Source organism: Panthera uncia (assembly GCF_023721935.1).
Source record: "Panthera uncia isolate 11264 chromosome B3 unlocalized genomic scaffold, Puncia_PCG_1.0 HiC_scaffold_1, whole genome shotgun sequence".
Lineage (NCBI taxonomy): Eukaryota > Metazoa > Chordata > Mammalia > Carnivora > Felidae > Panthera > Panthera uncia.
The window spans coordinates 48440999-48457080 of NW_026057582.1; the positions used below are offsets into that span (position 1 = coordinate 48440999).

Sequence of the window (16082 nt, forward strand, 5' to 3'; positions counted from 1 at the left end):
CTCTTAAGTCCTGGCTTAAACACCAAAGTACATTATTAAAGCACTCTAGGTAAACTTGGGCTCCAGGTTCTTGCTGATAGGAGGATATAATGTTCTTTAAGTAAATCTCACATACAAAAAGTGAGCTACAATAGGATCTAAAAAGCAAGAAATTCACTTATTAAACAACACCTAAATGTCTGTAGTCGTGAATTTATTAGGTAGAAACACAATGTAAATCGTACACTCTAAATTTTCTAAAACCTTTTTCTTAAATCAAAAGGAGGCTCTGTATAAACAAGCATGCAAATAATCAACTTGGCGAAAACTAACTTCTATTTTTTCATGATGATCTGTAAAATTTGCAATCTACCAAGTAGTCACATGTGATTTTTACAGAAAAAAATAATTCTCAGAGTCCAATACTACATTCTCCATTACACAGAAGGCTCAAATTATATACAGACTCAAAACTGGGTGATGGACAAACATGAAATTATATTACTCAAAGTAACCTTTTCATAAGCAACACACACACACAAAATATTAAGCACATCGTTAACCACTGGTTCACCTCAGCCATACTCATAGTATAGCACAGACTGCTGGAGTCCAAAGTCTGGCTCTGCCACTTATTAACATATACCTTCCTAAGCCTCAGTTTTCTCAACTATAAAATGGGAGCCTTTTCTCCCAAGTTTTGGTGAGGATGAATAGAATATGCATGAAATGCTTAGAACAATGTCTGGCACGTGGCAAACATTCAAAAGATGCTAACTCTTAATATTTTTAGAATGTTTCCCAATTTGGTATCTTTAGGCCTAGCTCCAACCTAGGACTTATTTACAAAACTGACTTAGAAATAAAGATATAGAGAAAAAGCACTTTAGTTTGCCAAATTAGAACAAACATCAAAGATCTAAATCCCTGCTTCTATAACTCCTTTAATGGTTTTCCCCCCTCTCATAATGCTATGACCTTCTCAGGACAGTCTATTTAGTTATAATGGGAAAGAGTTTTTATGGTCATGAATATCCAGTTTCACATAGATCTTTCTATGAACTACAAGTGCTTTTATTTTTTAAAGCCCATTTGTAAATGTCCTCCATAAAATTTACTCCCATAACTCCTGTTAAATTATTGTTTAGTTTCTCTTTTAAGACAGTTACAGATTCTTACATTCTACTACGTAAGCAGTATAGAACAACTCTCTAGGCAAGAAATAATTCATGTGTGAATTTCCTACTTTATATCACTTGGAGGAATTAACACCAGAAGAAACCAAATATCCTGTGACATGTTAGTCTCCAAGTCAACAAAACACTTCCTCTTACAAAGTTTCATAATATAAAATACTGGACTCAGGACTTGATTACAGTAATACCAACTGAATAAAAGTCCGTTCTATGATGTTATCTGAACCTATTCCAAACTAATCTAGGTTATCTGGAGGAAAGGGCCCTTCAACAGGGAAACACATTTAACTTATATCCAAAAACCAGCACAACTACCATAAAAATAAGGGAAACAATTTTAATGAAATGATTCACAAGATCTTAAAGAATGTTAAAATTGAACTTGAAAAACTACTGATTCCACACATTTAAATTTCAGAGAAAAAAACCTCCAGGTTAGACTACTCAATCACAAGTCTCAAGGATCACTAAATGTTCAAGTGTGGTAAATTGTGTGTGCTGTTCCTTAAAGTTTTGATAAGACTCATTCATTCATTAACCATGGTCTTTTACTTTGGATTGCTGGATTTCCTATATATTTTGGTAATATTTTAAAAACTGGGGTTTAGACTTGGGGTCAACCAACTTTTTTAATAAGGGCCAGATAGTAAATATTTCAGGCTTTTCAGGCTAACTACTGTCATCTAGTCACCCTTGTTTTTTGTCTTTAAAAATCCTTTAAAAATGTAAAAACAATTCCTTTACTCCCTATAAAACAGGTCACAGCCACATTTGCCCTAGGCTCAGTTCCCCACCCCTGCTCTATACCATACAGTATTATCTTTCTGTTACTATGTCAATTCCACTGATATTTTTCAAGTATTTGCTCAAATGTCACTTTCTCAATAAGGCCTCTGAAGACATTCCTACCTGTCCTCCTATATATATATAACATACTATGTAATACATAGTACATCACCTTACATAGCTTAAGTCATTATTTGATCTTTGTCATTTCCCCCCACCCCACCCCACCCCCACCAGCATAAATTACATGAAAGAAGATATTGTATTTTTTTCACTGATGGATCTCCTGTACCTAGACCAGTAGCAGGTATATCAGTAGGCTCTCAATAAATAAATCTACTCTTGCAACTATAAAACAAATACTACGGAGGAGATATATATCCAAATGAAATAATTTAACTAGTAGAAAAGTTTTCAAGGACAAGATTGACAAATACTTTGCTTTTAAAATTGTTTCAAGTAGTCATAAAACATTTTAGAGGAAAAAAAATATTCAAAATTAAAGCATTTTCTTACTGTCCCACAAAATGGTTTTTCTTACAGACTAATTCCCAGGAAAGTTACCATTACTTTAGCTTACTTATAACATATTTCAGTTGTCATTCCTAAACCTCTCTACAGACTTGTTCTGCCTCTTTGATCTCACTTGTATGTATTCCTTGCCCACTGAACTCACTAATCTAGTTTGGCAAGTTTAAAGTTTAGCAAATCAGGGAAAAGTTACTTTACCTTTTCTACAGTTCTATGTCCCACCATTCTCTTTTTTTCATAAACTTCCTAATATTGCAATCTTTCCTACTTTGTCTTCAGCATTCAATATAAACAAAAAATTCTATTGAAGGTTATACTCCAAATGCATTATGCTCAGTGATTAGGCAGACTTAAAAGTTTCTAATTGTTGTATGTGGTTTTACAATTTTTCCCTACAAGCAACAAGATTTGTCTTACCATACCCTGACAGATACTTGGCAAGATACTGAGGGTTAACTGGGAATTTAGTAAGCTCCACCACCATTCAGATTATGGCTACTATGTTTCTTTTTTTTTAACATTTATTTTTTGAGAGAGAGTGAGCAGGGAAGGGGCAGAGAGAGAGGAGTCACAGAACCTAAAACAGGCTCCAGGCTCTGACCTGTCAGCACAGAGGCCGACACAGGGCTTGAACTCACAAACTGCAAGATCATGACCTGAGCCAAAGTCAGATGCTTAACCGACTGAGCCACCCAGGTGGCCCATGGCTATTATATTTCTAAACATATGAAAAACATAAAAACCCACTAAAGAGAAAAATATTTTCTACTTCTAGCACTGATAAATTGATACTTGGCAGCCATTAGTAAATCACAGTACTAAATATATTAATATTAATGTGGGGAGTAAATCACACCAGAGAATACACTAAGACATTCTAAAATCAAGCTATAAAAATTGCTGATATAAGAGGGAATGCTTACGGAAAAGGAAATGTGTTTTAAAAAAAATCCTTTTATCCAACAAGTTATTCTTCATCTACTCCTACTTTCTAAATGGCTACAATTCAGGCATTCTTAGGAGACAAGCAACTTTGGGTTTAGAAGACAAACTTTAAAATCTAAAAGTCATTTGTCAAGGGTTAGGACAACTCTGTAGGCCAATTCTTTAGAGATACAATTCTCTACTCCTAAAAACACTAAGGTTGTGATTTGGGAAAAATGGTAGAATAGAAACTGCTTAGAAGCTTAATTTTTCAAAATTATTTTCAAGTGCTTTTGTGTCCTAAATTATCATAAAATCAGAGTAAGTTTGGTGAAATTAAATCAGTACAAAACTTTTTTATTCACTCAGCATTGTAAAAACCAAACTGAATCTTTTTTGTTCTTATAAAAGCTAGGTGACTCCCAAATTGAGTCATTTATACCATATTTCCCTGGAGAATAACATGGCCCAACACACCACATGTCCCACTTAATCTAGTCCAAACGAGTAACATAACGTGAGAAACTGCACTGTGTAATTCCTTTATTTTCTGCATATTAGTGCTTTACCAACACTACAACCATAAAGAACACAATTCCAAGTACTGTACTTTTTAGCTTGGGGAGATCACAGTCTACAGACTCATTTACTTATATTAGACAAGATTAACCTCATTCAAAAACTTACTGCAGTTTATAAATTCACATAAATACAGAAATTGATGCAATTAAACAAAAACTTCAGGATCTTTTTTAAATTCTAGATTGTAACTTTTTTCTGCAGGCTACAATTACCTGCCCCGTGATTACCAATAGTTATGGTTCAATTTAACTACATCAATTATCCACCTTTTATATCCTTCAAGAAAATGTAAATGAAAATTACAAGTTCTTACCAAAAAGTTTAGGGTTTTCCAAATTTCAAATATTTGCTTCCCCCCTCCCCCCTTCAGTTAGACAGTTCAAATAAACTAAAAGTAACCACCACATCTCACCTGCAACATTCAATAGCAATCACTTGATGTATAAAATTTTAACTATGCTCCCAGGTATTTTAAAACACAAAAAAAATGGCTGCCTATCAATCTGTCTGTCACAAGTTAGAAATACTACATTTAAGAATTAAGATGAGGGTTTCAAGTTTCCTCCAGTTTAGGCATTTATACCTTTGTGCTTGTCTTGTCTAAGGATGTTACTATAGCATTGATATTTGTATAACCCATGTTTATATACCTTTAAAATGCAATCACTTAAAACACTAAGAATTAAATTTATGGTGGAGCTTTGGGAATTTTAAAAGCAACTAAAATGTTCTCGGATGTGTCTGTCAGCTTGATTTCTAGAGATCTTTCTAAAGCAAAACTGAGAACTCTGTACCTTAGTTGCATTTTGAATTCAAAAATCCCTCTGCACCATCAGGAGCCTACAACATAGCACCTTTTCTCATCTGCTTTAAGTAAAATGTTTGTCAAGAGTTTTACTTTGAATAGTTAACTTTTTATAGCCTTATGCTTCTCATACATCTTTGGTAAAAGCTCCGTTATACAATATGGCCAAAGCACGAAGGACCAATACTGTCCAACTATGTACCATGATATCCCGCTCCATTTTAGTTTTCAGACACCCTCATGAACAAAACCCACTCTACCTTCTCCTGTATATTGCCTTTGCAGTCTACATTTCTTAAATTCCCTATGTTTAATTCCTTGAGGATCTCTAAAATTAATCCTTAAGGCTATATGAGAACCAGATGCTGCTCACAATTCTGTATCAAGCATTAACATTTGGTTCCAAGTATCAATCATAGTGGTCTCAATAACCTAGTTACCGGTCCTAACAAGCTAAGCAAGTAATCTTGCTAGGACCTGGATATCACCAGTGAGCACAATGCTTACCCTTGAAGAAAAATAAGTTTACATTCATTGTCATCTGTAGGTTCGTTTTCTTCATCCTACTTCCCCTTTGTCATTCCTCAAGTCTACACATAATTCATTCATCACATTTCCTTCCTTAAAGGAGATAGTGTATTAATGAACCAACAGGATATCTGACTTACTCTTTGTATGAGTTAATCCTACAAACAGAATTAAATACTTTTTTCATAAAACATCTTTTCCAGTGTTCTAATTAATGGAGATGTGGATCACTCATCTATAAAAAAAGACTTGTATCTTCAGCTTAATCACTTGCTCTAACGTGAAAACAGGAATGTGTTTTTCCAACTAGGTAGAAGGTGTATTTAATTTGAATTGTTAGATGCTTTATTAATGGACAAAATAAACATTCTAATAATTTTTTTAACTATTGGTCTTAGATATTCGAAACGTGGTAAAACATATATTCCAGTTTTGCCCCAAAGTCACGTAAGATATCTACAGAGATCTCATCTGTGTGTGGCATACACCATTATTGCTCCACTTTCTGGGAAAAGTCTACTTTTAAAGTTAAAAAAGAGGGAAAACAGCAAAGCTGCTAACTTTCTAGTGAAAAAAAAACCTGTGTTCTTGACGGGTTACACTTTCGTATCTTTATGCAGTGTAAGCTGGCTATGTAATAAGGAACTTGAGCTTTATCCCTACTCATGCATGATGTATGTTTCAGAACTTAATAGCTGACATTTCAAAAAACTTCTTACATTACCTGTTTAACATACTGATGTGCAACTGGAACATATTACAATGATATTACTCATGATTTGCCACTGTAGGCTAAGTTTACTACAGTGGTCTTAGATCTAAAAGGTCACATTTGAAATTACTAAGTTAAAGGTAAAACTCAGAAGGGAGGGGTAAAGGCCTTAAATATAAAAGACAAACGGCAGTTTGATTAAGCAATAATTTTCAGTTTACTAGATGAAACAGACTTGCAACATAGTCTGCATGAATGCAAAATAAGCCATCTACAGCAAGTGATAAGGAAACTGGGCAAAAAGGAAAAAAGCATACATTGCAAAAAAGATTCTCTCGAAATAAAAAATCAAACCATTATTATAAAGGACTTTACCAAAAACTGCTATATTTCCCCCATCCCATTTGCTGGAAGTCATTAAGAGCATCTAGCACTTTGTGTTCATGGCAAATGTCAGATCAGAGCTTCCTAACGCAAAGCAAAAAAAAAAAAAAAAAATATAAAAAGAAAAAAAAAAAAAAAACAAAAAAAGGAAACCCCTAACCCCCCCCTCCCCAACCGTAGAACAGTAACTCCAGAGTTCAAATTCAAAAGAAGAGAAAGTGGCAATTGAAAGAGGTGATGGTGGCGATAATCCTATGAATGGGTTTTTGATTTCTCTCCTTCCGGGGGATAGGTGGAGAATGCTCATTAGGATTTGTAGTTAGAGGTTAACCATGTGAGCCCCTCATAGAGTCCATCCCCTGAGGTGGCACAGGAGGGCTGCACATACCAGTTCCTGTCCCGAATCCGGGTCAGGCCCAGTTTCTCCTGGATCTCGTGGGGTTTCATGGCATCAGGCAGGTCCTGTTTGTTGGCGAAGATGAGGATTATGGCGTCCCTCATCTCCCGGTCATTGATAATGCGGTGCAGCTCCTGGCGGGCCTCGTCGATGCGGTCGCGGTCGGCGCAGTCCACTACGAAGATCAGACCCTGGGTCCCGGTGTAGTAATGCCGCCAGAGCGGCCGGATCTTGTCCTGGCCGCCCACATCCCATACGTTGAACTTGACGTTTTTGTAAGTCACCGTCTCCACGTTGAAACCCACTGTGGGGATGGTGGTCACCGACTGGCCCAGCTTCAACTTGTACAGGATTGTTGTCTTGCCGGCCGCGTCCAGGCCCAACATGAGGATCCGCATTTCCTTGTTCCCGAAGATCTTGGATAGCACCTTCCCCATCGCGTCGGAGGAGCCGGGGCCGGGGGCATTCAGGTGTCCCGGGTCCCCTCAGCCAACAACGCCGCAGCCGCCGCGAAACCGAAACGAAGCCTCCCGGCCGCGAGGGCGCCCGTGCGGCCTGCGTGGGAGTCGCCTCCTCCTCGGGGCAGAGGCCCGGGCTCGCGACTCACTCGGGCATCACCGACCGCACAACTTGATTCCTCCAGACGCCGCTGCCGCCGGGGCCCTGAGTCTGCGCCGGGAGAGCCGCCGCCCTGCTGAGGCGCGGCCCGGCCCGGAACTGCCCTTCCCCCCGCGAGCGCCGCGCGAGCGCCACCGCGGTTCCCGCTCCTCCGCCTTCTCCTCACTCCGCCGCGGGAGACCGAGGCCCTCCGGCCCGCCCGCCGGTCCACCAGCACCGGGCTCACCGACCCAGGCCACCCGAGAGTCAGCGCGGCTCCGGCGCCTCGTCAGGTCATTGATCCTCGCGGGAACTTGGTGCGCCGCCTGCAGAGACACAGAGAGGAAGAAGGGAGTTACTGGCGGAGCACCAGAGGGGAGCGGAGGCCGAGGTGGCCCGCTTTCCCAGCTCAGTCCAGGAGGTTACCTCCAGCCGCCGCCCTGAGCGCGGGCTCCCTCTGGCCTCCACCTCCTCCTCCTCCCAGCTCTGCCGCTGCCGCTGCCGCCGCCGCCGCCGGAAAAGGCGCCGAAGAAACCGCCTCACTTCCCCTCCCGATCACGCAGGCGCAACAAGGCCGACCGTTCAACGAGAGCGACCTCTGTAAGGAGAGCGGCCCGCGCGCCAAGCGTCAGGGGCGCCACGCGCGGAGGGGGCGGGGCTACGGCGGCTCGGAGGCCTCGCGGGTGCGGCCAGACCCTAGACCCGCGAAACTCGGACTTTGGCCCGCGCCCACCTGTCGCTACAATAGCGGCCCCAGTACTTTCTGCGTTTCTCTTCCGCTTGCTCTCCTCATCCTTTCCCCTCGAACCAGAGGAGCAAATCCACTGGGGAGCTCTACAGGGTGGGGCCGCGGGCAGCCCGCTCCCGCGGTCAAGGCCTCCCCACGCTTGCTACTTCCAGACCTGTTCTCAGACGTCGGTGCCCGCCGGGTGCTCCGCGAGTTCCCTCCATCCCTCCCCAGCCGTCGCGCGTCCTCAGTCTCCCAGGAAAGCCCTACAACAGCCTGCTGTTACAGTCCTGCTGTTTCTGCGTCTCGCCCAACTCCTCCTTGGCCTCCCTTATCCCTCGTGTTCTGTTCATTTCTTGAAAGACAAGTGGGAGGCCCGTGTTTTGTGTGGAATCTGCTAGACAGTGCGGCGCTTTTACTAGGCTTGGGTTACCAATGAAACACTTCTTGTGAGTGTTTGAGCCCTGTCTTTTATATATCTCTTCAGGACCGGTCCACGTTACTTAAAAGTAACAGTGTTACCAAGAGCTCCCGTGCCTTGGCGCATTTTCAGCTTTTTAAGGTGAAAACTTTTCCTGTTCAAGTATTTACGTCCTTTTAGTGTGATAAGCGGTAACTTCTCACCCACACTCTCTTGACTTTAAGAAGCCTAGTGATAATAATCTTAGCATACGGTTTAGAATCAGAAAGACTAACTAGATCTAGGCCTGGATCTAGGCATTTAACCTTGCTAAGTTTGTTATCTCACCTGTAAACCAAGTGTAATGCCGACCTTGCTCTTTGTACTCTGTTGGAGGGTAAATAACAAAATGTTTGTGGAAGACTTCAGGAAACCTTTTTTGTATCAAATGGTTAGAGATAAAGTTAGAGTTCAAGCTAGGCGAAAGCTTAAAATAAATGAACCAAGGGGAGGAAAAACAGGAAATAGCTTTTTTTAAAAAGGAAGATGCTATAACAGCATAGGATAACATACTTATTTAACAATATAATTAAACTTGATAATGGTAGATTGGTTGAATGATAACCTTATAAGCTCCAGCTAAAATAAACTTACTGGAGTTACTAATATTCTGACAATGGTCTAATTTACTTTCCATCTGCCTTAATAGGCGCTGTCATAAAACTGAAAGAAGGATTTTGGGAGTGAGAAGATTAGAGTTCAAAGGGTTGCCTTGCGTTTTATAGCTGTGAATCCTCAACCTTCATAAACTTCATTTGCTTTATAAAATCAGACAAAGAATGATCGCTAACAAAAACAGTCACCATTTATTGAGTGTTAGTTATGGCAAACACTGTACTAAATACTGTACTTTAAATATATATTTTTAATCTTCACAGCAACCATGTGAAGTAACTTTGAATATTATTAGTATTCTACCTATGAGGAAGCTCAGGGACAAAGAGGATAAATTGTGTTTTGGAGGTCATAGCTGAGATTAAATCATGAATCTACAGGACCCTCTCTTAACCCCCACATTATGCTATCTCCCTGACTACCTCACACAATCCTTTAGAATCTCAATTACAGTATTTTTAAAGTACTTTATAAAGTGCTACAGTACTGTTATATTTGACTATATAGTTACATGTATATTGTTATATATTTATATTTATATGTGGCAAATAGAGGGATTGTATTTTGTTGCATTCCAACATAATAGTTTTTGATAGCAGATTCCGGTTTTTCCAAGTTGATGGGAGATTGATGGGGCTTGGATTTATTTTTCAATGGAAGGAGTGTTGTAATGAAAAACAGAAGCAGCTTGAAGACTTAGCATCTACCTGGCACTGGCACTGTGTTAGGGCTAAAAAGTTCATTTTTGAAAGCCATCTTCCATTTATATTCCACCAGAATGCAAGCTTCATTGAGGCAGAGACCTTATTTTGTCAACATAATGTCCCCAGGGATATCATTATTTGAATGAATGAATGTCATTTATACCACACAAATAAGACCAAACAAAAAAGGAAAGGGATATACTATTTTTGTCTGGGGTTAGAGTATTGGATATCTAGGGTGGGTCATCATACAATAAATTATTTTAAGTAATAATCGTAAACAATATAATGGCCAGAAAATACAGTGAACATTTTAACTTTGTATATACAATCATGGCAGTTGAAAAGTAAGTGAATTTCAATAAAACAAAAATATCTGTAAAAAGTAACAATTTAGGCAACTATTAAATCATACCATTGATGAAACATTTTCTTGATTTCTTCTTGAAAGAGCAATTCAAAAATAGTAAATTTAAAAAATATTATTTCCATTCTTTGAAATATTTTACACATAAACTAAAATATGCATTTATGAAACAAAGTATTACATTTCTCAGTATGTACCTTGTTTCACTCTTTTAAGTTTTAAACACAAATGAATACTCCAACACTACAGAAAAATTGATCTTTGCTTTTTAACTCAAAGCCTATAAATGAAAAGATTTCTCCAGGTTACTTAGAAACAAGGCTCCCCTTTCAGAAAACCCCATAATTTCTAATCTGTTGAACAACCACATATGTTGTCTTACGATATTCCTGACTAACATACCATGTTATATGAAAAAGATTTACTTATAAAAATGGCTTAGGTTTTTGCTTTTCAAATAAGATGAACAAGTCTGTTCATCTTAGCGCCTATGCTATTTACCCTATTTCTGAATTCCTAAAGCTCTTAATCATTCATTCTGTATGACTAAGTCATATATTTCTTTTTATCCCGTGCAGTGCTAATGACAATTCTGATCATACAGTGAGAATGGTCAGACTACACACCTGTTTGAGGAAGATAGCATCCCTTGTTTATGGCTTCATTTTGAGCCCTTAGTCTAGACGTACCCAGCACTGAGCTCTATCTAGTTTAAAGAAGACTAGAGCCCCAGGAATACTATTAGCGGTAGAAATAAAGAATAAATAAGAAGCTATTATAAAGCATATCTTTAGAAAAATTTCTAATCCTTTCCAACCAAAACACTGAGGCAGGAGAATTAGCCCTCCCTTGGTATTATACATATCTGTTTATAAGCTCTCTAAGAGAGGTTTCATGTCCTTTTCATTTTTGAACCCTAAGTCCCTACCAGAGTACTGGGCATGTAGTAAAATAAAGTCTCAAATATTTAAAAAAATTTTTTTAACATTTATTTTTGAGAGAGCGCAAGTGAGGGAGGGGCAGAGAAAGAGGGAGACACAGAATCTGAAGCAGGATCCAGGCTCTGAGCTGTCAGCACAGAGCCCAATGCGGGGCTTAAACTCACAAACCATAAGATGGTGACCTGAATCGAAGTCGGACGCCCAACCAAGCCACCCAGGCACCCCAAGTCTCAAATATTTTTTGATGATAACGTAGTGAAGATCAAGACTCTCAAAAATAAAACTAAAAAATCCAATTAAGACAATGAAAACAATTTTAATTTGTAAGTATTCTTGGTAACTTTAATGGATACAAATATTTAAAAATATTTGAAGAGACACTGGGAACCAAAATAATAGTTCACTCGTTTGTCCTCTTTCTGTGTTCGCTAAATCACTTTCTAGTTCTTCCTCTTTAACCAGAAAAAAAGTTATATCCCAATCAAAACCTTGAGCTATGCCTGAGTATGAAGACTTCATCTCATTTTTAGCAATATTAAAGGTGAAAATGATAAAGCTAAAAACACATTGAATTATAGTTGATATTTTAGCAAATTGCTTAATAGTCACTGCTTCAGACCGCAAAAAGAAACACTGAGGCAACATGTTCTAGTGGCACAAGTGAATAGAAAAGGCTGAATGACATCCTTAAATTACTCCCAACACTCCTTGATTAGGTTTAACCTGGGTAAGTTATTCATCCTCACTGATCATCATTTTGTTCTATTTCTGCAATGGAGACATCTCTTAATTGATTAGGGCAGTATTTATTTTTTCCCTTTAGAGTTGAAAGAGCTAAGCCACTGAGAAGGGTAAGCTACTTTCTTAAGATGAATAAAATGGTACAGAGGAGATTCAAATTAGGATTTTTTTTGATCCAAGTCTGGTGTTCTTTTTTCTACTGTACCAAATAATTGTGTGAACTCAGTAAGCTGGACTAGATCAATAGTTTTCAGCCCTGGCTGCATATTTAAATCACCTGGAGCATTTTAAAACTGCATAAATGCTTGGGTCCCACCCCACATCAATGAAGTCAAAATATCTATGCTGGAAGTTCTACCCACCAGTATTTTTTTAAGGCCTCCTTGAGTGATTCTAATGTATCGCTAAAATTGGAAACGACTGAACTAATTGCTAACTTCCCTTCACATTAAAAAGTCTATGAATCCTGAACTCTACTTATTTTGTTACTCCTCATCCCCAAGATACATATCTCCACCCACAATTTCTTGCATAGTATAGTGCAGTAATACTTTAATCACTGGTATAACTTACCAAGATATTAGACCTGTCAGAAAAAGGCATAAATATTTCTGAGATTCTTGTTAAAAAAGTATTCTGAAAATATGCTAACATTATAGCCAAAGTTATTGAATTATTAATGGAACCACTCTCAACTAGTCAGCGCCAATGAAAAGAAAGTAAGATGGAATACTTGGCAACCATAGTATGATCAAATTCATAAGCTCTAGATTAACTTGTCTGTGGATACTTGCCATTTGGCTGCTCAGTATGCAAATACCTCTCCTATTTGATTTAATCCCAAACTGGGTAGAAGGGAAGAAGAAGGCGGGCAAATAGATGCATTCCTTTTCCTATCTCCCTGGTAGCTAGGGTTTGGGTAAGTGGGCTCAACCACTTAATTAATCAATGTCCTACTACAGGCTTTGAATTTTGAGAGATTCAGAATTACAGAGTTGCTGTGACAAGTGCCCAGAGTGACTGAGTCCAATAAGATGGTGGCAGAAGTGCCAATGGCAACAAGTGTTATAGTAAAAGCACCAGAAAACTCTTCTGTGGCATAGTCTCAACAGGGCCTTTTCTCTATCTCTACAATCTTCCTGACAATTCTTTGGTCTCCTAATATACTTCCAATAAAATTATTTTCAGTTCAAGTTAACCATGGTCAGTTTGATTGTAAATAAGAATGCTGAATGGCAAACATTTTAATTTAAAGAATGAAAAATAAAATCTTTGACTAGGACATTTGGGTAGCTCAGTTGATTAAGCGTCTGACTTGATTTTGGCTCAGGTCATGATCTTACAGTTTGTGGGATCGAGCCCCGGGTCAGGATCTGAGCTGATACCATGGAGTCTGCTTGGGATTCACTCTCTCCCTCCCTCTCTGCCCCTCCCCCGCTTGTGCTTGTGCGTTATCTCTCAAAACAAATAAACATGAAAAAAATAATAAATAAATGAGTAAACAATCTTTAACATTGTGCAAACTAGAGATCTGATTATGCTAGTAATTTTACCATTATGTGGCCATTTGGAGATGGAGTCAGATGAGTAGAATTCTAGAATCATCATTTCCAACCAGTTAAAGTTGTGTTTTTTCTCATGGAAGTACATGACTATCATTTTTATATCAACCATTTGAATTAAGATTGTTGGAGTGGGAAACATTTCATTTCCTGGAGATAATCATAACATTTCCTGTTAAGAAGAAGCATATAGAGGAGCCTGGGTAGCTCAGCTGTTAAAGCGTCTGACTCTTGATTTTGGCTTAGATCATGATCTCACAGTTGTGAGATCCAGCCCCGCGTGGAGCCCCACATCTCTGCCCACATCTCTGCACTGGAAATGGAACCTGCTTGAGATTCTCTCTCTCCTTCTCCCTCTGCTCCTCCCTCATTTGCGCCCACCCCCCTCTCTCTCTGGGGGAAAAAAAAGAAGCATATCATGTCAGAAATTTGGTTTTAGGTATCAGGAAAGTATTTTTAAGCTAAAACAAGATTATTATTTCTGTCTAAACTGACAAAGAGTGCAATATTGATTTTCTGAAAAAGTTTTTTTTTTTTTTTTTTTAAGAACAGAGCAGCTAAGTCATTCAGATTGCTTAACTGAATCCTCCAAGCTTTGTAATTAAGTGATAAAACAACAGTTTGCGTGTAGTGTTTACAGTAAGAGTTTTCGGGCTCTGTACTATCAGTTACTCAGATGTGTTGTTATTATACAATAACATACTGTATGGCTGTGTGTTGGTATGGATAGTGTGCTCTTCAGGAAGATATTCAAGGGACACCAAATAGCTGAGGGCTAAAACTAACCTTGTTCTATCTTTATGGTGGTTCCAGCTTTAAATTTCTTAATTTATAGGCTTTGTTTTTTGCTTTATCTTGTTTTGTTTCTGTTTTGTTAGTTTTCTCCTGTTGTTAGAGATATATGAAGGAAACGGCATGTAAGTAAAATACTGACCTCTGATTGATGAATGAGTCACAATGGTACTAAACAAATAGATTTACTGATTTAAAACATCATGCAATATTAGCTCTTTATATTAGTTTTTTTTTTTTTCCTTTACCATAGTATTCTGCATTTGATCTGCCTTACTTCCTGACTTGCTGGTAAGGGATTCAGCTTCTCAAGGAGATCTTTCTAATGGCCAAGTTGGTGGTGAAAGCAAAGATGGAAGAACTTTCCATGTTACAGGACCCAGAGAAAAAATTAATCTTCCAAATCTCAAGAAAAGGTGGTAAGCCACTAAATTTAAAACTGTTTATGGATTAGAAACCAAATAAATAAGATGATTTTAAATGCCACACAGTGCCGCTTCAGAGAGAGAACAAATGAATGAATATAAAAATGAGTGAGAAAGAAGAAGAAAGGAAGGAAGAAGAAAAAGAAGGGAGGAATAAAGGAGAAAAGGAGATAATTGTGTTGAAAAAGGGAGCTTGCCAATCTTGTAAACTGATACCTTAACCTAATCCAAACCTAGCTTTGGGTTAGAAAGGAAAGATTCCTTAGAAAAACATAACCAGGTAGATTAAGATGAGATTTCCTCCTCCATAACCTTCTTTTATTTTGCTTTGTGTACATGTCATAGGCATACCAAGAACAAACAAGGGAGCAGTTTTTGCTGTTGAGTACCTTTGGACTTTCAGTATACAACTGTCTGTAGTAGGTCCTATTCTAAGATACAGTTTTGAACACAGTGTCCAAAATTTATGTGTGGAAATGGTTGTAAAATCCTAGGTAAATGTTGCACTATAACCAATTTAACAATGATTTATCTAGGCAAAATTTATGGGTTTGTTTCCTTTCTGTTTTAAGAAAGATTTATGTTTCAATAGGCTTAGAAAGACACCTACTGGATTGTGTGTCCACAGTAATAGATAATATAAACCTACTAAGCCAAAATCTGGCTTCAGGGTAACATTACAATTTCACAGACTGGAGTCTAGAGTGCTATGACCCTCTCTGGTGAACTAGGACAACAGTGCTTGTGGTCTCTTCACTGTGGAAGGAAGGTCAGCTACCCAGTGTGCCACCTTCCCAAACTAACTAGATTATTGCTGGAAAAGGAAAGTTCTAGAATTCTTGAAGCAGTTTCTGATATTGGGACTTCATTTTTTTCTTTTATTTCTTTTTATTAAAAAAAATTTTTTTAATGTTTATTCATTCCTGAGACAGGGAGACAGAGCGCGAGCAGGGGAGGGACACAGAGAGAGAGGGAGACACAGAATCCGAAACAGGCTCCAGGCTCTGAGCTGTCAGCACAGAGCCCAATGCGGGGCTCGAACCCATGAACTGTGAGATCATGACCTGAGCCGAAGTCGGACACTCAACCGAGTGAGCCACCCAGGCACCCAGGGCCTTCATTTTTAAATGTAAACACGGGTCTTTCCACTGCTTATATCTTTTTGACATTATAAGTCATGAATTCAATGTGCTTACCCAGTAATAACCTTGGTTATATAAGAAGGTTAACCTGAGACTTTATAACAATTTGATATGGACACATCCTTAACAGTATATCAAAGATTCTAGGAGTAGAACAAGTTTCCTGATGCATATGGGTGGTATAG

At 38.6% G+C, this 16082-nt stretch overlaps 1 protein-coding gene and 1 long non-coding RNA gene across 2 annotated transcripts; one reads left to right on the forward strand and one right to left on the reverse strand.

Annotated features, from left to right (window-relative positions):
- Positions 1-5901: 5901 nt before the first annotated feature.
- Positions 5902-8018, reverse strand: ARF6 (ADP ribosylation factor 6). Its single transcript, XM_049612836.1, has 2 exons — positions 7848-8018; positions 5902-7747 (listed from the first exon to the last, which is right to left on the reverse strand). The coding sequence occupies exon 2, from the start codon at positions 7259-7261 to the stop codon at positions 6734-6736; it is 528 nt and encodes a 175-aa protein (XP_049468793.1). The 5' UTR covers positions 7262-7747; positions 7848-8018; the 3' UTR covers positions 5902-6733.
- Positions 8019-8031: 13 nt separating this feature from the next.
- LOC125909537 (uncharacterized) lies at positions 8032-14816 on the forward strand. Its single transcript, XR_007453715.1, has 2 exons — positions 8032-8710; positions 14584-14816. It is a non-coding gene; the product is annotated as an uncharacterized LOC125909537 (long non-coding RNA).
- Positions 14817-16082: the final 1266 nt, after the last annotated feature.

What these genes read in the sequence shown, in the direction of transcription:
- ARF6 (XM_049612836.1), bottom strand. Translation starts at nt 7,261, where the DNA reads ATGGGGAAGGTGCTATCCAAGATCTTCGGGAACAAGGAAATGCGGATC.